Source organism: Acanthochromis polyacanthus, chromosome 16 (genome assembly GCF_021347895.1).
Source record: "Acanthochromis polyacanthus isolate Apoly-LR-REF ecotype Palm Island chromosome 16, KAUST_Apoly_ChrSc, whole genome shotgun sequence".
NCBI classification, from domain to species: domain Eukaryota; kingdom Metazoa; phylum Chordata; class Actinopteri; family Pomacentridae; genus Acanthochromis; species Acanthochromis polyacanthus.
In genome coordinates this window covers 19709142-19732517 of record NC_067128.1, presented here as the reverse complement: position 1 = coordinate 19732517, position 23376 = coordinate 19709142, and the positions used below count along the sequence as shown (strand labels likewise).

The window sequence follows — 23376 nt, the reverse complement described above, 5'->3', positions numbered from 1 at the left end:
TCCCCAGACACACACACACAGACGCGCGCGCGCACACACACGTCAACTACAAGAACGTAGTAAGAGAAATTTTTTCAAAATAAAAGTAGGAAATCAACACAACCTGAGAGGATGTTTAATCTCATGCCGTCTCGTACAATATTACACATTGTCAATCTTACTTTTACACTGTGCAATATTACCATTCTGTACATTCTGCTGCTTTTAATATACTTACTGTTTTTTATTTTTATTTTAATGTATGGGTCATTCCAGAATTGGGGACATTTGGGCTTAAAACAAATCCTGTCTTTTTTCAGTTTTCTGCTACATATTCATCAATAATAGGTAAACTATTAAAGGCTTGATTGACTCACACTTACACACACATCAATGGTACCATTTTCATTCCATATTTTATTTGATGTTTTCTACCCCTACTCTAGTCACAGTAACACGGTTGCTAATCCATGCTAATGTTAGGTTTTTCTCAGGAGTAGAAGCTAGATATTTAGCTAGCTGTTACTGCTGACCAATAGGACAAACTTACTGATGGGAAAAAGTAAAGAAAAAAACGAAAAAGAATTTGTCTTGTCCTGATAGCATAAGATAGAGTGAGACATTCAATCAAGAATAATAATGTTATGAAAATATGAAAAATAGAAGAGAGGAAATCACTTTGCTCTAACCATTCTTTTGGAAAGCTGTTTGATGATGTTAATTCCAGGGTTTAATGTGATTCAGTGTTTTCTTCTTCTACCAGCTAAAAAGGTTTTTGCTGACAGGGTTGTTGTGGGACACGTTCCTTGCATAATAATTATTTAAAATATTAAGTTGTTAAAAATGTTTTCCCACACCTTACAGAGACATTAATGAAAAAATAATACAAGAAAAAGGAGATTTTGGTTTCATTTTTACTGTTTTATTTGAGATTCAGTTTGGTCTTCAGGGGGTGGGGCAAGAGAAAATGGTATTTTGGGGGTAATCCAGGCTTATTCGGTATTTTAAAGATATTTTCAAACATTCTTTTCTCCTAATGTCTTTTAGATTTTGCCTTAAGACGAGTACATTTACACAACAACTGCATGTTTTAGCATTTAGTACATAGATTATTAGAAATTTGATAGGTAAGATGTAGAATCTTATTGCTGTACCTGCCAAACATCCAATCCGGCCCACTTTTCAAAGTGTGAAAATTACAGAGAAGACATTAACTGCAAATTGTTAATTTGTAAAACTAAATTTAAAATAAATTCTAGACCTCAACAAGTTGTGTTGATCTTAAGTAAAATACTATATTGTCCATTGTTCTTTTGTCATTTTGTGTCTACATTGTGGCTCATTTTTGAATTATTTTGTCTTGTTTTTTATTTTTTGTCTTGCTTTTGTCTATTTTGTCATTTTGCTTCTCATTTTTGTCATTTTTTTGATTTTTTGTCTCGCTTTTGTCATTTGTCCATTTTTTTATCATTTGTTTCTCGCTTTTGTGATTTTTTTTGTCTCATTTTTAAAATATTTTGTCATATTTTTGTTGTTTTTCATTTTTTTTGTTTGACCTTTGTCATTTATGTCATAAAGTAAAATACTATATTGTTCAGTTCCAGATACCTGTGACTAAGTTCCATGCCTTTGTATATACACTGTGATCTGTTGTAATGTGTAAATGATAAACTAAGGCATAATGTTGTTAGAATTTAACTTACTTTCTTAAGATATTTCAGGTTGTTCATCATGTTTTGTAAAAACATAGTTCATCAACTGTAAAAAAAATATTTAGAATGTACCTTTTTTGTACTTGAACAAAGTGGAAATATTTGGATTTGTGGTCATTTATAGGTTATTAAGCTGTGATTTTACTGGTCCAGCCCACTTGAGATAAATTTGCCATCTCCGACACTTTTATGGACACTACTGCTTCTACTACATCCACTGCAACCATTCATACTGTTACTGGCAGCAGGCCTTTCACCCACCCACCTTTTTTGTGTTTTTTCTTTCTATTACTCGTTTTTAATGTGCCCCTCTTTGCTCATCTAATTGCCCTTCAGGGATAAATAAAGTTACACCATTTAGTGTTAAAATGCTTTAGTTTATAAAGTAACTTTCCTGTTAAACTCAACACATTTGAAGACCTCATATTGTGGCTTTCCAGCAAAATATTGCAAGTCCCCCATGTCCTTAGAATTTGTCTTCAATTGTTCAGCTCAAAATAGGACATAGGTTATTCATTTCAGTATGACTGTACAATCCCTGGTCTTAAATCAAAATCAAAATGTACTTTATTAATCCCAAATCAAACTGAGGTATCCAGCAGCACATTACACTGCAAATATACAGTACGGCACAGTAGGGTATAAAAACTGTATAAAATATAGTAGAACAGTCTGCTAAACATAGACCAAGCCCAAGCTCTTCAACTCTCCCCGGTTGAGGGGGACGAGTTGAAGAGCTTGGACTTTGCATGGCTCTGGGGACAAAGGACTTTCCGAGTCAGTCTGTGGAGCATTTTAGCGACTGTAGCCTGAACGTGCTCCTTTGTCCATCCAAAGTGCTGTATAGGGGATGGTTGGGGTTTATGTATGATGCACAACAGCTGGTCGAGAGAACATCGTTCAGCTACCATGACCACAGTGTCCAGCTCCCTCCCCACAACTTTTCTAGCCTTGTTGATCAGCTTGTCGAGTCTGTTCCTGTCCCTGGCTTTTACACCCCCCGCCCCACACACACACAGTACAGCATAGCAGATTATACTTGAGACAGACTGGTAAAACAAGTTAAATTGTTCACTGCAGACGTTGAAGGACCTCAGCCTGCATAGCAGGTACAGCACATTCGTATTTGCAGACCAGTCTGGTTTGTCATCCAGGTGTAAACCAAGGTACCTGTAGGTAGGAACCTTCTCTGCGTCACAGGTACCATTGTGGACCAATTGATCCATGTTATAAATGGGCACTTTCAGTTTCACTGTCTGCGGCTTAGAATACAGTTATGGTAAATGAGCCTCACTTAGATAACCTTGGCTCAGTTCTGTAAAGTGTTTTACAGTGTTTCTCATTGACCCGATCACACTCGCAGAGGAGCAGCCATTCAAGGTGCTCACCTACCATTGGGAGTAACTTGGGATTTAGTGTCTAGCCTAAAGACTCTGCAGCACATGAATGGGGTTGGGATTGAACCAGCAACCTCACATTTAGTGTCTGCATCTCTAGTGTGTGTATCAGAATATGACTGAAATAAAGAGGAAGTGCTCAACTACCTAACAGACAACCCACTCTGAGTCATGGCCAAGTTATGCAGTCGTACAACAGAAAACATTGGGCTGAGTGTGTGACTCCAGGACTTTCTGTTGCTTCCGTGTCGATCATTTGACATGGAAAAAAAATCACAGAATTCATAGCACCACTTGGTAAATAGTTGTGAAGTGACTGCAAGTTCACATGTCCCAGTAGACAGCAATTCATTCATTATTTCATACTTGTTTTGTTTGACAGAAACAGACAGAACAACCTCTTTGAATTTATTTGAGCTATACAATTTCACCTACTCGGCCTGACCTGTGACAATATGATCAAAGCTAGTAGTAAGAATAAACCACATTACTCAGAGAATGGGCTAACACTTCCTGTTGTTGTGTGGACACTGGTATTAAAAAAAAGAACAGAGATACAAACTGACTGTTGCTTGTTCACAGTCCAGCACTAAGTTGTGAATGAGGTCTATTTTATGGCCCAGGGAGTAGGTGATTGAACCACTTCCACCTGCTTGCTCCAGTACAGCTGATTGCTGATGTCAGACACCTGCCGCCTCCTGCTCAGCTGCACCTGCTGATTAGACTTAGGGAGAGGAGGGGGAGAGCACTGCAGCTATCAGGAGCCCGAGGCTGCGGGTGTGACAAAGAGTAGCAATGGCCTGAAGCATAATGCAAAACATGACCAAGTTAGGGACAAGTAAACTTCCTTCATCCCTCAAGGTCAGACTACTGAGATCAACAGCCTTTGCAGTGGCATCATATGACTCCAAATCCTGGACTTTTGAAGTTAATAGATAAAAAGAGATTGGATTCTTTTGAAATGTGGTGCTAATGCAGGATCCTGAGGACACCATGGACAGACAAGAGAACAAATGCATCTGTACTCAAGGAGCTTGGAGTCGAAAAAACACTGTTGGCTAACATCATCGCAAGGCTACTTTGTTCATGCTACTAGACATCACTGCCTTGAGAAACAATCATTCAAGGAATGGCTAACAGAAAGAGAAAGAGAGGTGGACCGCAGCAAGTTAGCTTGACAACATCAGAGATCACAGGAACTGGAATTGCAGAGGCTACGAGAGCTGCTGCTGACTGTAGACGCTCTCTCATTCGAACCACACCGGCATTTACTTATGCCACTTGACTTTAGAGAGAGAGAGACATTTAAATCGAGAATAATATAATTATAGAAATTCATGAATTAACCACCAAAAATTAATTAAATTATATCCTCAAGACCACTTTAGTGTGGGGAAAACTACGTGATTAATCTTATCTGCTAATAAAAATGTAAAGTTATAACTGATTACAAACCATCAAACAATCGCTGCAACCCAAAATTATTATAATTTCAAAATATGACAAGATGAAAAGCAATGTAGCCGCAAGGGGACACAAGCCAGTGTCTTATTGTGCTGGGCCAAAGCCCGGATAAATACAGAAGGTTGTGTCAAGAAGGGCATCCGACGTAAAACTTTGGCCAAATCAAACATGCGAATCAAATGTATGACTTCCATACCGGATCGGTCGAGGCCCGGGTTAACAACGACCGCCATCGGTGCTGTCGACCTACAGGGTGCCGGTGGAAAATGGACGACTGTTGGTCGAAGAAGGAGGGGAGGAAGGTGTGTTTGTAGGAAGAGAGAGAAGAGGAACACCAAGAGTCTAGGACTGAGAGTAGGGACTTTGAATGTTGGAACTATGACAGGAAAAGATAGAGAGCTGGTTGACATGATGCAGAGGAGGAAGGTGGACATACTGTGTGTCCAGGAGACCAGGTGGAAAGGTAGTAAAGCTAGAAGTTTAGGAGCAGGATTCAAGTTGTTCTATCATGGTGTAGATAGGAAGAGAAATGGAGTAGGAGTTATCTTGAAGGAGGAGTTTGTTTGGAATGTCCTGGAGGTAAAAAGAGTTTCAGATCGAGCGATGAGCCTGAAGCTAGAAATCGAAGGTGTGATGTTCAATGTTGTTAGTGGGTATGCTCCACAGGTAGGATGTGAGCGGGAGGAGAAGGAGAAATTCGGGTTGGACCTTGATGAAGTGATGCAGAGCATCCCTAGAAGTGAGAGAGTTGTCATTGGTGCAGACTTCAATGGACATGTTGGTGCAGGAAACAGAGATGATGTAGCTTCTTTGTACTTTTCCCCTGAAGGGAAACCCCAAAAGGAAAAGAAGAAGACAAGATGAAAGGCAAAGAAATGTAAAATCAATTGCTTGTCTTTTGTTTTGCATTTCTTATTTTTGATTTTTGAATCTCAGTTTTTCTGAGATTTTTAAATTGATGTATGTTCCATGGTTGTGGAAGCAGTTAGATCTTTTAGGAAATAAAAATGATCGACCACATAATTGAATGTCCAACTGAATAAATAAAAGAATTAAAATTTTGTCTTGTTTAAGTTGACAGTGATGCAGAGTGATCTTTAGTGATGTGATGTGCAGTATAGGCTTGTCTCTAGAAGCTGCCCCTGTGTCATTCTGCATTTTATTTTGCATACTTATGTTGTGCTTTATATTGATACATCCAAAAAATAACTTGATTTATCTCTCAATAAGTTGCAAAATATTCTCAACTATTCACATTTTCCAGTCTTGAGTCACAGCATGTAAACAGAAAGCTATAATCCATATAAGCAGAGTTTAAAATAGTAACTTCTGATCTCCTAACAGACTGGGAATTACCCAGCTATCATGTCTTGCTTCCCCTTTTTAAAAATTCCTGTTGGGGTTTGGCCTTTAGAGGGCTCACTTATACAGCTGCTGTGCTTTCAGAGGGCCAGAAATGTATGAAACTGCAACTAAAGGCCACTTAGACTAAAGTTGTCTGTAACAAATGCAGATATCTCTCTTTCTGCTGAATTTGCCAAATCTAGTTTCTGTTTATAAGAATAAATTCCAAAATACACAGTGGCCTTCAATGACAGTTGTGACAACAAAATGACAATGACAATTAAAAACAATGTATGAAATTCACGGTACAATGTAATGTGGGTATTTTAGGATGAATTAAGTAGGATTTTTTATTATTGGGTTGTTAGATCCCAAACTTTTGAGCAAAATTTTTTGTTTACTACATAATTCCATATGTGTTCATTCATAGTTTTGATGCCTTCAGTGAGAATGTCCAATGTAAATAATCATGAAAATAAAGAAAAACCTTTAAATGAGAAGTTGTGTCCAAACTTTTGACTGGTAGTGTATGTGTCCAGACTTTAGAAACACCCTATTGTAAAACCGCGCAGTTGTTGAAGTGGGCTATTTAAGTTTAGATGGGGTCACGAATAATGTCATGAAGCTATTGTAACGCAGCTCTGAAGTAACATGGTTTACACTACTGTTCAAAAGTTTGGGATCACCCAGGCAATTACATGTTTTCCATGAAAACTCACACTTTTATTCATGTGCTTCAAGAAGTCAGAACCAAAACTTAACTTGACATGAGACAGAGAAAATTTACAGAACAGTCGAAAGCAGATGTGAAGATTCATCACTTTAAACAGTGACACAGTTAATCCTGTGCTGACTTCTTATTGGCTGCCTTAATTCCTCTCTTTTGTTATTCTAAGCCCTCACATTTGGAGACCTTACTAAGAAGAATTCTCGTTTTGTCTTTTAGTTGTAAAAAGAAAATTTTCCCTAAAATATTTGCCAACTTATTTTTTAGAAAATCAGTGGATGACGCATTTTTAGGTCACTTTAGTGTGTGTTGCACGGTTACAGTTGAGCCTTTCTGGAGAACTGTGATAGCAAATAATATGCAAAAATTTAATCCATTATAAAAAGGAGACAGAGGAGTCATATCTTAGACCTACATTAGTTTCAATAGACAAGGATAGAGTGTAAGCACAGTACTTGTTTGTTTCAAGTTTGTTTCTTTCTCAGCTGCAATTGTTCTGTTTTTCTGTCTATACAATGCTGTTTAAGAGTTTGGGGTCAGCCAGACAATTTCATGTTTTCCATGAAAACTCCCATTTTTATTCATGTGCCAACATAATTAGGCTACACAAGGGTTTTCCAATCATCAATTAGTCTTTCAACACCAGTAGCTAACACAATGTAGCATTAGAACACAGGAGTGATGGTTGCTGGAAATGTTCCTCTGTACCTCTATGTAGATATTCCATTAAAATGATTTTCTTTCAACAATAAGGACATTTCTAAGTGACCCAAAACTTTTGAACAGTAGTGTCTACAGTATGTACATTTAACAAACAGTGGAACCCAACAGATACTGTCCTTCTTCAAAAACATTCAAGAAATGAATGGGACATCGTGACTGAGGCAGAAATGGTTAAAGCCTTAGCCTTATTTGGACTGCAACTTACTATTATTGTCAGCATGGAATAATGAATATTCATTTATTTTTTGTTTAAATGCTTGACAGTGTCAGAAAATGCTGACTATTGTTTCTACCAACTGAAATCCATATAGATGTTCATATTGCATGATTACAAATCAGAAGAAATTCCCTATGTAGATAGTCCATAAAAAGTTAGCCGTTTCCAGCTAGAAAAGTCATGTACCACATTAACAATATCTAGACTATATTTCTGATTCATTTAATGTCATCTTCACGTCATCTTTCAAAAATAAGGGCATTTCTAAATGAATCCAAACTTTGGACCGCTAGTGTAGTGTCGGTGTCTCTTTGTCCTGCTCCACAGCGTCTCTGGCTGCCATGGCCACTGTCCACAGGGAGAGCAGCACTACCGCCTCTGTCATTTCCGAACATTGCATCTTCAGCAGCGCTCTTCATTATCATCTAGTTATTGCATTGCGGGAGGAGTCTCAGCCTGTATTGCGAGGCACAACGACCGAATTCCCCTCGACTAAACCCAGCCAAGTCTGCCCTCCTGCTCGGCGCAGTTAGGCTGGGATCATGCATCGTTGCGTTTGGGCTCCTGGCGGACGGGTTTGTTTTGGATGATGAGCAGAAGGGCTCTCGGCGTGTTCATGTCTCATCCCAACAGGAGATCCATGCACCGCTTTTTGTATCGCTTTCATCATGTCCCCAGCATCGGCTACAACGGAGAACAACACCTCCACCGTGCCCGAAGAGGAGTCCGACAGCTCCCGGGAGGAGGTAAGGACCAGTTGTTGGCAACGTGTTTTCTAACCCAGCATTTGCCTTTAATTAGTCAGGTATGCTTAATTAACGGGATTGCGGACCCCACAGTCTCACTTTAATATCAGGCTTTGGGTGGTTGGTTTTCCGCTGGTACACCATTGTGTACACCAAAACACTGATGTGCTTTGTGCTTCTTTATTGGCCTATTACGGTCTGGCTATTATTGTTATTATAATGAGCTGTGCGTCCTAAACGCACGTCAGGGAGTCTGAATGTGCTACTCAAGTGTTTCCAAAATCGGGTTCACGGGTCCATTCTGGGTGCTGGGGAGGGTCTAGTCGGGTCAACGAAAGTGTAAGGAGAGAAACAAAACAATGAACTGTTGTTTTGGCAGGCAAGAAGCCGAAACCTAATGCCATAAAGACAATAACCATAAGGGGTTTAAAAAATTTAAAGATTGTATTCACCATTACAAAAGTAAATTAGTGCAAAAACATTCAATGTAAAAATGCGTCTTTAAAGAGTATTTCCTATTTCGGTGACAGAAATATTGCACATATATTGACCAAAATGTCAAAAATGAACAGTTTTTTTTGTGATTTCATTGGCAATCCAGATTCTTCCTTGTCTGACCCATAGAAAACAGGAATTAGTCTGATTCTTAGACCCTGTGAGCATTTACAAGCCCTTCTTTATTCCAAATCTATACAGCACCTCGCCTTTGCTCTAAACCTGCACTGTTTAAAGCAGGAGTATCAAACAGCCTATATACTAACAATCCTATAAATAACAACTCCAAATAGTTACCTTTGTTTTAGTGTAAAAAAAAAAAAGTACATTCTGAAAATGTTCACATTTAATGAACCATCTTGTTGCAAAACATTATGAACAAGCTTAAATTTCTTAAGAGAAATAAGTGAAATATTCACAATATTATGCCTCAGTTTATCATTTACACGTTACAACTTACAGATCACAGTGCATGGACAAAAGGCACAAAACCTAAGCTCTCTGGAACTGAACAATATAGTATTTTCCTTTATGATCAAAACAACTTGTTAAGGTCTAGAAATACTTTTCAGTCATTTCACATCTGTGTAGTAATCCTGCGCACCATACAAACTAAAGTGGGAATTATAAGGAAAGAAGATTAAGTTGTCCCCCTGCCTTTTAAATGTATTAAATTTATACATAAAAAATACAGAAAAGTTGTGGCAGTACAGTGGACAGCTTTATAATAGCAGTTACCTTTTTGTTGAAAAACTGCAGTTAATGTTGTCGCTGTAATTTTTACACTTTGCAAAGTCATCCTGCAGGCCGGATTGGACCCTCTGGCGGGCCGGTTTTGACCCGTGGACCACATGTTTGACACTCCTGGTTTAAAGCCTGTGGATTCACTTATAATGCACAATGCAAGAACACAAAAATACAGAAAAACATCTTTAATAGCATTCCATTTAAAATCTTATGTTATTGTTTAAAGCATTCATGTGGGTTTGTTACTCTAAGAACAAAAGAAAAATCTTCATGCAGACAGTGACTTTGACTTAAAACAAAAAAACAAAAAAAATGACCGAGGTGTGTTGTTTTCCACATCCCTAGATTGTAAGAACAAAACAGATTCATTTAAAAACACACCATTGCTCGCACAGATAGTGTAATTTTTCCTTTTCATGAGGAGTGATTTTCCCTTTTCTTCAGTGACATTGTGTAGACTTCAGTGTGTGGACTTCAGCTACAAACACACGTGTTGGTTTAAGTGACATATCTATTACACAAGAGGCTTTTTATATAACCCAGTTGGACTTATTATGTCAAGAAAAAGTGTCTGTGAGTGTGAGGCACTGAGGTACCTCAGTGGTTCAATGAATCGTGGAGACTGACTGTTGTATAGATTTGAACCTTCCTGAAATAGATTTTAAAATGTTAGATATTTACATCAGATAAGATTAAATAAGATAGCTTTATTATTGATGCCTCACTAGGGAAATTCATGGCACGCTAACAAGTGTATATGCAGCACAATTTTTAGGTTTCAGTACAGTATTCTCTGCTTTTTGCACTGTACACTGTAGCAATTTTCATTTTGCACTACTGTGTTTATATATTCTTTTCATACGTGTAAATGTGTATATACTTTTTTATTTCTATTACTACTATTATTTTTTGTATTCATTTTTATTTTTCTCTTCTTCTTTCTACAGTTATTTTATTATTCTCTTTCCTTATTCCTCGTGTGACACCGACATCTGAATCCAAATTCCTTGTATGTTGTGTACATACTTGGCCATTAAAGTTGATTCTGATTTACTGATATCATTGCATATTTCCTGTATTTTTACTTCTATGTAGCTTGAACACAACTTGTTTACAGTACAATAAACACAACAAAACTGCAAACAAGTATCAAAAATAATATCTGAGCCTTCAGCTGAAATACAAATCTATTTCTGTCCATTTAAGAGGCAGATTTTAAATCCAGCAGTGCACCTTAAGTGACACTGCAAGAAAACTTATTTTTGCACCATTAGTACATTCATAGAGCAATGTAATGCATAAAATACAAATGAGATATTTGCCTTTTCTATATACTTAATTAGAATCTTGTCTCACTATTCAGGCAGCAGGAGAGATTTCTTTGTGTAATGTAGTAAAAACATTAACACCCTTGAATTTATTGTGGTGAGTCATCTTTCCTTTGTATTTTACTATCCACACACCTAATAGACAATGCCATTTGGATCTCAAGCAAAGGCTTTCAGTTCATTCGCTGTGAAAAAAATCTGCCGTTTATGACTCTTTAGATCAGTGATCATCAACTGGCGGCCGACTGGATTCCAAAATTGTGAGGATCAAAGAGAAAATATCATGTGGTCCACACTATTAAAGCAGTCAGTCCAGTCACTATTAAAGGATCTGTTTTCCACATCAACTTTTCGTTTCGTGGCCTTAGAGAGTGCCATTTTACCCGTGTTAAGAGGCCTTTTCCTGTCACTTCTGCGGTGTTTCTTTTTCAAGTGCTCTGTGAATAAAGTTGACTTGAGATGAGGCAAAATATCTCTATCACTCCGAGTGGTTGACTGTGGTACAGGTGATAGGAGCACTGACTCATAAAGGCTAAAAATGCCTTCGGTTTTGTAATGAAATGGAAAAAATATAAAAAAAATAAACATCAAATAATAATGTTATGCCAAAATTCGATTTTTATTTAATTTTTGTTTGAAGGTCCGGCCCCCAAAGTGACTGTCCGGTAAAATTCTGGCCCTCTGGCAAATACAGTTGGTGACCCCTGCTTTAGATCTTGATTGTTACTCCCTGTCTGTGAATATTGCTTCAGGATATCTGTTTCTTTTCTTTTATACGTCTGTAATCAAATGCTGCCACATAGACATAAACTAGATCACAGATTATTTGTGTTCTATATGCTAAGTCATGTTTTCTGCTGTACAACTGTTCATCATCACCCCTGCTGCTGAAACGGAGCCTGTAAAATGTAACATGAGCCGCAAAGTATGTCACGCTGTATTGATTGTAGTTGCTGAGCATGCACAGGATGCTAGTGAGCAAACAGTGGTCTTGCATGAGGTTTATCTCAGCGGGGAGTTTCATTGTTAATCTCCTTCGCCCAGTGGGGTGTAGTCTTGAATTGGCAAAGGACTTTGGGACCATGTTACCAAGGTAGAGAAGATAATTATGGAGAAAGAACATCTATTATTTATACTTGTCTGCCACTTAAAGAGCACAGAGCTGACATGCTGAGTTCAACACATCAATGCAGTGATCCTGTTAGCTGGATGTATAGACTGTCCGATGTATTAGATGGCAAATGTAGCATTTATAGTACAATACGAAGAGTTTCATATCTACTAAACAACAGATTGTGTTATGTAAATGCTGTTGAATGAATTGTGTTACTTTTGATCCTGCCTGGGGCTTGTGAATCTGTGCCAGGTTTGTGCAGCTGTATTCTTTTAGGGTGTGACTAGCTCTTGTGCTCTCAATGCAGCCACTGGGGCTTGTTGTGCCCCGAGCTAATGAAGAATGACACCAGCTTCATGCTGCCAGAGTCAAACAACTGCTTTTTCTGCCTTGCTTGGTATTAAATGTGGGATCTACCCCTTGGAGTAGGGTCCCTTTACCCTTGTTATATTCTGTCAGCATAGCATAGCATAGCATAGCATAGCATAGCATAGCATAGCATAGCATAGCACAGCATATCTATAACTACAATACCGTTCAACGGTTTGGGGTCACCCAGGCAATTTCATGTTTTCCATGAAAATTCACATTTTTGTTCATGTGCTAACATTATTGCATGAGGGTTTTCTAATCATCAATGAGCCTTTCAACAACATTAGCTAACACAATGTAGCATTAGAACACAGGAGTGATGGTTGCTTGAAATGTTCCTCTGTACCTCTATGTAGATATTCCATTAAAAATCAGCCATTTCCAGCTAGAATAGTCATTTACCACATTAACAATGTCTAGACTGGATTTCTGATTATTTTAATGTCATCTTCATTGAAAAAAAAACTTGTCTTTTAAAAATGATGACATTTCTAAGTGACCCAAAACTTTTGAACGGTGGTGTAAATATATATACAGGGTGTCCCAAAAAATGTATACACCTTTTAGCCGCTGATAACTAACTAACCTCGCACCACTAGACTTCTTTTTATGGGGATACCTAAAAGACAAAGTCTACGCAATGAGACCTGCAACAGTTACTGAATTGAGAGCAACCACTGAACATGAATGCGTGTAAGTACCAAAGGGAATTGTTTCATGATGTTTGCTATTCCATCGCTTCCTGTTGTCGGCAGTGTCTGGACCAGAACAGACATCAGTTTGAGAACAGGCGGTGACAATCAATAGAATGATGTTTGTAAATTCTTTTACATGTTGAAAATTAAATGAATTATAATAAACACCTAGTTTACAATTATTTAATGTGTGTATACATTTTTTTGGGACACCTTGTATAAAGATATCACAGCCTCAATCATCTCAACTCAGCATGTTACAACTGAAAACAAGCAGGACAATATCACGGAGTATAAAACGTAAGAGGATAAAATATTGTACTACCTTATGTATTTTTATAAACCATCACTATGAGCACACAAACCCACAAATCAAACAGAAGGTCAGATAGCTCCATACTGACAAAAAGCTGTTTTATACTTTTGCATTCATCTGACTTTTTCTTTTCAGTTTTCATGATAACAGTGGGTTGTGATTATAACAAGGTTAGAGCAAGACATGATAAGTTGGCTCACAACTGATGCATTTACTATGCAAAAGCACTTACAGAATATTTCCTTAAATATTTTATATACACTGCTTTTTAACTTTATGCCTACCATGTATTTAGGTCATGTTCTTCAATACACTTTCTGTTTTATACTAACTAGTTGTTATGGTTGCTTGTTGGGTAGAGTTTTCTCTTTCTTACAGTTGTCTTGTTTTCAGATAAATTATGTCTGCACACACTCAGATTTACTAAATTATTATTGCTGATCTATTGCTTTTTTTCATCTTCTTTGTAGCAGCTTCCTCAGAAACAGTCTCTGGCTAAATCCTTGTGTCAGGAAACCCACTGGAAATGCCTGCTACTGTCCCTGCTGATGTACGGCTGTGTCGGGGTGACGGCCTGGTGTCAGGTGACCAAGGTCACACACCTCTCCTTCAACAGTGCTTACAAAGGGAAGTCTATGATGTACCACGACAGTCCCTGCTCCAACGGCTTCATCTACATTCCTCTGGCCTTCCTGGTAATGCTCTACGTGGTATATCTGGTGGAGTGCTGGCACTGCTACACCAGGAACGAGATGCAGTACAAGGTGGATGTGGACAACGTGGCAGAGTGCCTACAGCGTATGCAGCAGGCTACGCCCTGCATCTGGTGGAAGGCCATCAGCTATCATTATGTCAGGAGGACACGGCAGGTGACCCGTTACCGCAATGGAGATGCCTACACTACGACACAGGTTTACCATGAGAGAGTGAATACCCATGTAGCTGAGGCGGAGTTTGACTATGGGAACTGTGGGGTTAAGGACATCTCAAAGCACCTGCTGGGCCTGGAGAGCTTCCCCATCACTAGGCTGAGGTTCACCAAGTGCTTTAGCTTTGCCAATGTGGAGTCAGAAAACTCCTACCTGACCCAGCGAGCCAGGTTCTTTACTGAAAATGAGGGCCTGGATGATTACATGGAGGCCCGAGAGGGGATGCACCTAAAGAATGTAGACTTTAAGGAGCATATGATTGCCTTTCCTGACCCCCACCGACTCCCTTGGTATGCTTCCAACTCCACTTTTTGGGTAGCAGCTGCTTTCACCCTCTCCTGGCCTCTGCGGGTGCTGACAGAGTACCACACTGCCTGTGTGCACTACCATGTGGAGAAGCTGTTTGGCTTTGACTATGTGCCAGTAACGCCATCTGAAGAGCGGTCATATTGCAGACGCATCCCAAGAGTCAATACAGTTGACAGCACGGAGCTAGAGTGGCACATCCGCTCCAACCAGCAGCTGGTGCCCAGCTACTCGGAAGCAGTTCTCATGGACCTGAACCAGCTCACAGGGAGGTGTAACAGCTACTCCGTATGTGGAAGCTATGGTAGCTACAGGCAGAACTGTGAACGCTGCCACCGTGCCATCAGCAGCTCCTCCATTTTCTCTCGCAGCGCCCTGAACATCTGCAACACGGGGAGCCCTCGCATTCCCTTCAGCGCCAGTCGCTTTTCATTGGGTCGGCTGTATGGCTCCAGGCGAAGCTGCCTGTGGAGGAGTAACAGGAGCCTGAATGAGCAGTCCTACCAGACAGAAAGTACACTCTGTCTATCAGGCCAGCAGACCAGTGAGGACAACCCCCCAGCATATCAGGATGCTCTGTACTTCCCAGTCCTTATTGTACATCGCAATGAAGGCTGCCTCAACCATGACCACCGCTCTTTGCACAGAAATGGCTCCTGTATAGAAACATCACTATGATTCACAGCTGCCACACTTATCTAAGTATGGAATACGATGACACAAGAGAAGGCAGAGAAACCTCATGGACCCTGGGCTGGGATAACATGGAGTCTCGATTCTCTGTTTCACAAGAGGTATAACCAAGGATTCATTCTGATTTTTAAAGAAACTGTAGCCTCAAATAACAACAAGGACAAAACACAATATGCCTGGCAATTTGTCATGGTATATTCAATATGTCAGGGAAAAAGAGACTCGATGAGACTGTTGTTCAAAATACGATGTGGCTTTAAAAGATCATGCTCCCAAAGTGTCACATGCAGCCCTGAAGCGTCTGAAGAGATGAATATCCATGGAATAGCAAAGGAAGTCATGTCCCACTGTAGATGCTGTATTTCAAGAACTTAGTCACAGACAATTTGCAAAGATATGAGTAACATTTTCTAGAATTTTAAGCTCAAAAGTCTGGAGACATACACATCATTTGATCATGTGAGTTTAGTGAATCACTAGGGGCAATGCAAAGATAAAAAAATAGAACACATGCCTTATGGCACTTACAAAATGAAGCTGCCATAGACCAGAATATAAGATCTAAACATCTACATGTAATAAATTTACATACTGGCCAAATTAAATATGTTTACTTAAAGTCAGAACTCAAAGAAATTCATTCAAAATTTAATTTCCATAAAGTAAAAGTAAATGTCTTGGTGCAGATCAACTATCCAGTCAGCGGAAATTGCCTTGTTTGCAATGACATTATACTCCCTGGCTTGCCAAATATAGCACAGGAGGAGCATGAATAATTTAGTGCAGCAGAACTAAAGGACACGAGAACTTAAAACCAAATCATTAACACTTCTTCAGACTGTTTCAACTGTACATTTCCAATAGTGGCCAACTCCTTAGTAATAAATCTCACTGTAATATTAATAGAGCAGTGTCATCTAGTTTAAAATCTTTAAGATCCATTTAATTTGACATTTGGCAATATTTTTTATTCAACCTACCTCTTTATTTAAGTGCCTAACATCAACTGTAACTGAGAACCATATCCTATCACAGCCTCAATCTTCCCAACTCAACATCTTACAATTAAAAACAAGCAGAACGGCAACACAGAGTATATAATGTATGAAGAAAAAATATTTGTAGTACCTGATCTCATAATTGTTTAAAAACCCAAGTTTTAAAAATTCCTGTCCAAATGTTTTTTTAGATGATTTTACTCATAATGTGACATCAGTCTTTTACAGCCAGCTCTGTGCTGCTGCTGCTGCTGATGCTGCTGCTGCTGATGCAAATCAAAGAGACAGCCAGAGAGCCAGCCATGAAAAACACTAGAAATAGGCCTGGATTCAGATTTGTCAAATTTAATAATATGACATGATTACATTAAAGAAACTCAAAAATACTTCCTACTTGAGTGCATGCGGTCTGTTTTGGTAGATTTAGTTTTACAGTCAGGGCATACACAATAATTGGTGCAATGTTTAATGCAAACACTGCTGAAAAGCAGGCAGAGACATAAAATATATTCAGAAGCATGAAATTAGTTATTTTGGAGTGCAAGGAAAAATGAACAAGGATGGTTGACAGACCATTTTCTGCCAATACGACCATTAGAATCATTGAACACAATGAATCCTACCTGTGCTCAGACATTTTGTGTCATGATGCCAGGTGTGGTCTTAAGCAGTGGACTATCTTAGTAGCAATACTGAATAGGCTGCAAATAGTTAAAGGAAGTAAAACGTGTCAAAAAGCAAACAATGTCATTAAAAAAAAACACAGATTTTATGAAAGCATACATTTTATTAGGTTTAGAATAAGATCAGTTATCACCGTTTTTCACAACTCAAAGTCGTCTATGCAAGCCCCCAAATGCAGAATAGTTTTCACTTACCTGAGGGTTGTACTATAAAGTGACATTAGTGGGTTAGCGAGGTATATTTAGTCTGAAGTCAGAGTTTTCAGTGTCACGAAGGTAGCCATCTCTTAAGCTGGTTAGATCTCCATGGTAACTGATGCTGTGGAGCTAACCTGGTCTGAAGCAGGTTGTCTTCAGGGTTTAAATCAGCTGTAAGAAGCCTTTACCAAAACGTTTCCTGATGATTCTTCATGAGCGATACAGTTTATCAGCTGAGACAATATGTTCTCTGTTAAGCTGTACCTTATAAAAACCACTGAATGAAGCCGTGTAGTTACGCTGTATACATCGTGCAGCTGGTGATGCAGAAATCACATAAACATGTTTTTAGTTTTGGTCCTGATTTGCTGCCAAGTTCACGTACTACAGCTAATGGAACACAAATTAGAAAATGAATTGGTCCATTAGCATTTATTACAAACAATCTTCAATCATTAACATTAATTTCACATTGATTTGGCCAAAAGTTAAAGTAATATTCTGTACTATGGGACTGTGTCAGATTGAAATGCACTTGAATAAAATGTGCATAAATACAGGAAGTCGCTGCTACTGCTCTCTATTAAAACAACCTGTTGACTGAAGCGGCTGCACATGATCATTTCAGTTTGTGCAGGAGAAGAGTCACATGACCCGTTAAACATCCCCTTTTATGTGAATGTGCAAAGAGTCTTAAGCAGTAAGCCTAAACCCTAACCCTATCTGTAAATCTAAGTTTTTGTGACGTCTTTGCTTCATGTCTGTATTTATGAAAATACATACAGTTGACTAACTCCTTTCTCTTTAAAATGTCAGTGATGTAGTCTTTAAAATATGCATTTTTGTCACAAAGAACTACCGTGCATTTTGGTTTCTTCAGGTTTTCTGGAAATATACATACCGCGATGCTAATATCTGGTTAAATGCCCCTTGGCCATTTTCACCTTATATTTGTGCTTTTGGTTGTTGTCCACAACCTTCTGGCTAGCTTCTTGTTGGTATTTTTGACTACACTTCTTGACAGAATTAGTATAGCTTAACTAAATTTGCTGGCTTTTTGACACTGACTTGTTTCTTCATCACAGTCCACAGGTTCTCGATGGGGTTTTAATCAATAATTGAAGAGGGACAGGTTCATTCTAGCCTGGTGTAGCCATTTCTCACCAGTATTTTTGATGTATATTTTGGGTCCTGGTCTTGTTGGCAGACCCAACTGAGTCCAAGACCCAGAATTCTGGCCAACAATTTTTAGGTTTTTCTTGAAGAACGTGGAGGTAATCTTTAGCTTAATCCTCTTTGTCACCAGTGGGACACACGACATGGAACATCTGCCTCAATCTGGTTCTGTCTTTGCCTTCATATTGTGCCTTGCCCCATGTCAGGCCCATCTCCTTTAGCTCTGTTTTAACAGTTTGTCACCAGGTTTGTTTGTTTGTTTTTTTGATACAGCCTGCTTTGTGTTTACCAGGTGCTGTCCATCTCAAAGCTGTCATGGGTATACAGTTCTGGTCCATTCAATAGACATGTCCAACCATCACAAACATCAACACCACTGACTGGCTCTTTGCCTTTCTGTACAGATCCTGATTTTAAATGCTTTCAGACCAGAATATGTGACAGATCTTTAAGGGACCTATTGTAGAAGGCATCAGTCTTGGTTATATTGTCGTTTATCACACGCCACCACTATGAGCCATACAAAAGGACAGACCTGACATTGTTGTTACACTGTATAGTCTGACCTTCATTCTCAGGCTATACTGCTTTGACTTCCAGAAGGGCTAAAACCTTGCAAATGCATTGCATACTTTCCTGAGCTTTGCTCTGATATTTCTTTGTGCTGAATTGTCCTTGCTGACAAAACTCCCAGCTTTAAAGAGAGAGCAGCTGGGTCATCAGTAAAATCTAACTCTCCAAGTTGGGAAAGTCCGGCTGCCTCTAGGTCTGTCAGCTTCTGCATGACCCAGTTAGTGGCAAGCTGGAAGAGAATGGGAAAGGCGATACAACCCAGGTGTACACTGGACTCTACACTGATGAATCATACTTCTTCTTTAGTCCATTTACTAAACATCCCCAGTCCTAATACTACCACCACAATGCTTGACAGTAGGTTTGGTGTTCTTGCTGTTAAAGGTTTGACCTTCTCTATTCCAAACATAATTCTTATGATTTTGGTAAATAGCTAAATTTTTGTTTGGTCTGACCACAGCAGTTTCCTCCTGAAGGCCTTTTCTTTGTCAATGTAATGAAGAACAAACTTTAGTGGAGCCTTAAGGTGACACTTATGGGGTAAAGATTCTTGCATAGCAGCCTCTCAGTCCATGGAGATGTAAAACATGCTTGACTCTGTTTGCACAGATGATTTGGGATCTGCAGCAGCTTTGAAATGATTTGCTTTTTCAGATCTATGCTGAGCTTGCTGGACTTTCCTTTTGTAGCGTTTGTGGCTGAGTTTGCTGAGTGTATCACACTGGCCCTATATAAACTGGATCAGAGGAGCAACAGCTGTAGTCAGTCACAATCACTCACAACAAGTTGAGAGGCTGTGACACAAAGAAAAATAGATTAACACAGCTTTCTACACACGTGGACAAAATTGTTGGTACCTCTCAGTTAAAGAAGGAAAAACCCACAATTCTCACTGAAATCACTTGAAACTCACAAAAGTAACAATAAATAAAAATTTATTGAAAATTAAATAATCAAAAACAGCCATTACTTTTGAATTGTTGATTAACATAATTATTTAAAAAAACAAACTAATGAAACAGGCCTGGACAAAAATGATGGTACCTCTATAAAAGATTGAAAACTATTTGACCAGAGTGACATGATTAACTCAGGTGTGTCATTTAATTGACATCACAGGTGTTTCCAAACTCATAATCAGTCAGTCTGCCTATTTAAAGGGAGACAAGTCGTCACCCTGCTGTTTGGTGAAAAGGTGTGTACCACACTGAACATGGACAACAGAAAGCGAAGGAGAGAATTGTCCCAGAACATCCGAAAAAAAATGATAGACAAACATCTTAAAGGTAAAGGCTATAAGACCATCTCTAAACAGCTTGAAGTTCCTGTGACAACAGTGGCTCATATTATTCAGAAGTTCAAGACCCACGGGACAGTAGCCAACCTCCCTGGACGTGGCCGCAAGAGGAAAATTGATGACAAATTGAAGAGACGGATCGTTCGAATTGTATCCAAAGAGCCCAGAGCAACCTCCAAAGAAATTAAAGGTGAACTCCAAGGCCAAGGTACATCAGTGTCAGATCGCACCATTCGTCGTTGTTTGAGCCAAAGTGGACTTCATGGGAGACGACCAAGGAGGACACCACTGCTGAAAAAAACTCATAAAAAGCCAGACTGGAATTTGCAAAAATGCATGTTGACAAGCCACAAAGCTTCTGGGAGAATGTCCTTTGGACAGATGAGACCAAACTGGAGCTTTTTGGTAAGGCACATCAACTCTATGTTCATAGACTCAAAAACCAAGCATACGAAGAAAAGAACACTGTCCCTACGGTGAAACATGGAGGAGGCTCAGTAATGTTTTGGGGCTGCTTTGCTGCATCTGGCACAGGGTGTCTTGAAAGTGTGCAAGGTACGATGAAATCTGAAGACTATCAAGGCATTCTGGAGAGAAATGTGCTGCCTAGTGTCAGAAAGCTTGGTCTCAGTCGCAGGTCATGGGTCTTCCAACAGGACAACGATCCAAAACACACAGCCAAAAACACCCAAGAATGGCTGAGAGAAAAGCGTTGGACTATTCTAAAGTGGCCTTCTATGAGCCCAGATCTGAATCCCATTGAACATATGTGGAAGGAGCTGAAACATGCCATTTGGAGAAGACACCCATCAAACCTGAGACAACTGGAGCTGTTTGCTCATGAGGAGTGGGCCAAAATACCTGTTGACAGCTGCAGAACGCTCATTGACAAATACAGAAATCGTTTAATTGCAGTGATTGCCTCAAAAGGTTGTGCAACAAAATATTAAGTTATGGGTACCATCATTTTTGTCCAGCCCTATTTCATTAGTTTGTTTTTTTTAATAATTATGTTAATCAACAATTCAAAAGTGATGGCTGATTTTGATTATTTAATTTTCAATAAATTTTTATTTATTGTTACTTTTGTGAGTTTCAAGTGATTTCAGTGAGAATTGTGGGTTTTTCCTTCTTTAACTGAGGGGTACCAACAATTTTGTCCACGTGTGTACATCTGCAGTATGTTTATTTTTGACCCAGGACATTCTGTCATATTTCCGGAGGATCTATAATAAATTTCTGAAAGAACCAAAATCCTTGAGTGCTTCTGGTGACAAGATGCATGGGTTTCATTGATTATATCATAGAAATTTAAGAGTTATAGGAGTCACTGGAAACTCAAGACTGCAATGATGTACGTATACAGGGTCTTTACAAGTGTATGTATACTTTGGGTCACAACTGTTTCTTTTCCAATGTTAGACTGAGATGGCTCGGACATGTCCAGAGGAGAGAGAGTGAATATATTGGTAGAAGGATGCTGAGTTTCCCACTGCCAGGCAGGAGGCCTAGAGGAAGACCAAAGAGGAGGTTTATGGATGTGGTTAAAGAGGACATGAAGGGAGTTGGTGTGAGAGAAGAGGATGCAGAAGACAGGGTTAGATGGAGGCAATTGATTCGCTGTGGCGACCCCTGAAGGGAAAAGCCAAAAGGAAAAGAAGAAGAAGAAGGGGAATTTTTGCATAACTGGCATTACTTGGACAGACGCTATTTACCTAAGATTTGTAATTGTGCAAATAAAAGAACAATACATTTTTTTTAAAAGAAAGTTTACATCATTGTAATAAAAAACAGCATTTGAGTCAAGTAGTATGTAAGAAAGGTCAGCTACATGTCACATTACCTCTTCAATGACTAATCTATATGGTGCAAATTAAATCAGTGATGTGCAAATCTTCTACAAATACAAGCATGCAAACAGTACAAAGGATTAAAATGTACTGAAATTTTTTTTTTTAAACATTATTTAACTTGTAGGAGGACACACTGGATGAGCACATTAGATGAGATTTACTGTGCCACTCTGAAATCTTCACTTTTTTCTAATTTATGATGAGCCAAAAAGCCTCTCTGGTGGCTTCACTGTGATATTCATACATAGTAATGTGTAAGAATAGAACAATGTGTTTACCAGTGACAAAAACTATGTAGGGTATTGGAAATTATTATAAATCTGACTAAAAGGGTTATAATATTTGCTCCATAGACGACTGTTAGAATAGAGGCTTTTGTCATGCAAAGCCCTAAACCCTTTATCATGTCTGTTAGGTAGATTGGGTTGTGAGGGTATGTACTCTTTCACTCAGGAGTTCTTTTTCGGGTCATCTTTTTATATTTAAATATCTTTGTGATTTTTCAAGACTATAGGGTAGAAACACTTTGCATTGTAAATATAACAGAGATGAGAGTGTAGAGTGACTGTCAATGTGAATCTTGCACTCAGATGAATGTGCATCACACACTCACTTAGAGGTTAATAGAGCAGGGACATTTAGATGTGCAGATGTTCAGTCGTGAGTTTGTTCTGCTGCAGTGCAATCTCTAGTAATATGCTAAAAGCAACACAGCCCACAGCTTCTTTTATGCTGTTTTCAATTTGATATTGTGAATGGGTTTTGTTTCCTTTTAAAAACATCTTAAAAATATTTTTAGCACACCCTTTGTAACTGCAAATGCTGTCAGAATAATCTGACTGATTAGGATACTGTACAGCCAAACATCTACAGTTTTGAGTGACAGCTGAGTCATTGCTGATAACTGACCTAAATAACATCAGTGCTCTGTTGCAGATTTTTGTATTTTTAGCAGAACCTACCTAAAGGATAGCCTAATCTTCATGTTGTTCTAGGGAATGACTAGGGACTTTGCAAAATTAAAAAGTGGATAAACATGACATTAATTACATTGAAGATGTTTTTTGTTGCTGATAATCAAATGAGTTACACTATTAACCAGTAGATATAGGTAAATGTGAAACAAAACAAGTCTGTATGTATTCCATCACCACAAAGCTGCCTTGATGTTACATAAGGTCTAAATACCAAATAAGTGTATCAAAGTGGGAAATAAGATCAATAAATTGAAATATTCAGGAAAGTGTCTGGTCCATGTTTATATATATGTAGCAGACGTATGAGTAAGGCTGTA

At 38.8% G+C, this 23376-nt stretch overlaps 1 protein-coding gene across 3 annotated transcripts; it reads left to right on the top strand.

The window, feature by feature from the left end:
* The first annotated feature begins 1 nt into the window (after position 1).
* Positions 2-23325, top strand: tmem151ba (transmembrane protein 151Ba). 3 transcript variants are annotated; one of them, XM_051936741.1, is made up of 2 exons: positions 2-5399; positions 13845-23325. In XM_051936741.1, the coding sequence occupies exons 1-2, from the start codon at positions 4721-4723 to the stop codon at positions 15287-15289; spliced, it is 2124 nt and encodes a 707-aa protein (XP_051792701.1). In that variant the 5' UTR covers positions 2-4720; the 3' UTR covers positions 15290-23325. The 3 variants fall into 3 exon arrangements, with proteins under 3 accessions (XP_051792701.1, XP_051792700.1, XP_022067179.2); XM_051936740.1 differs by lacking the exon at positions 2-5399 and adding an exon at positions 7685-8309 and having other exon boundaries at positions 13850-23325; XM_022211487.2 differs by lacking the exon at positions 2-5399 and adding an exon at positions 7698-8309 and having other exon boundaries at positions 13847-23325.
* The last annotated feature ends 51 nt before the right edge of the window (positions 23326-23376 follow it).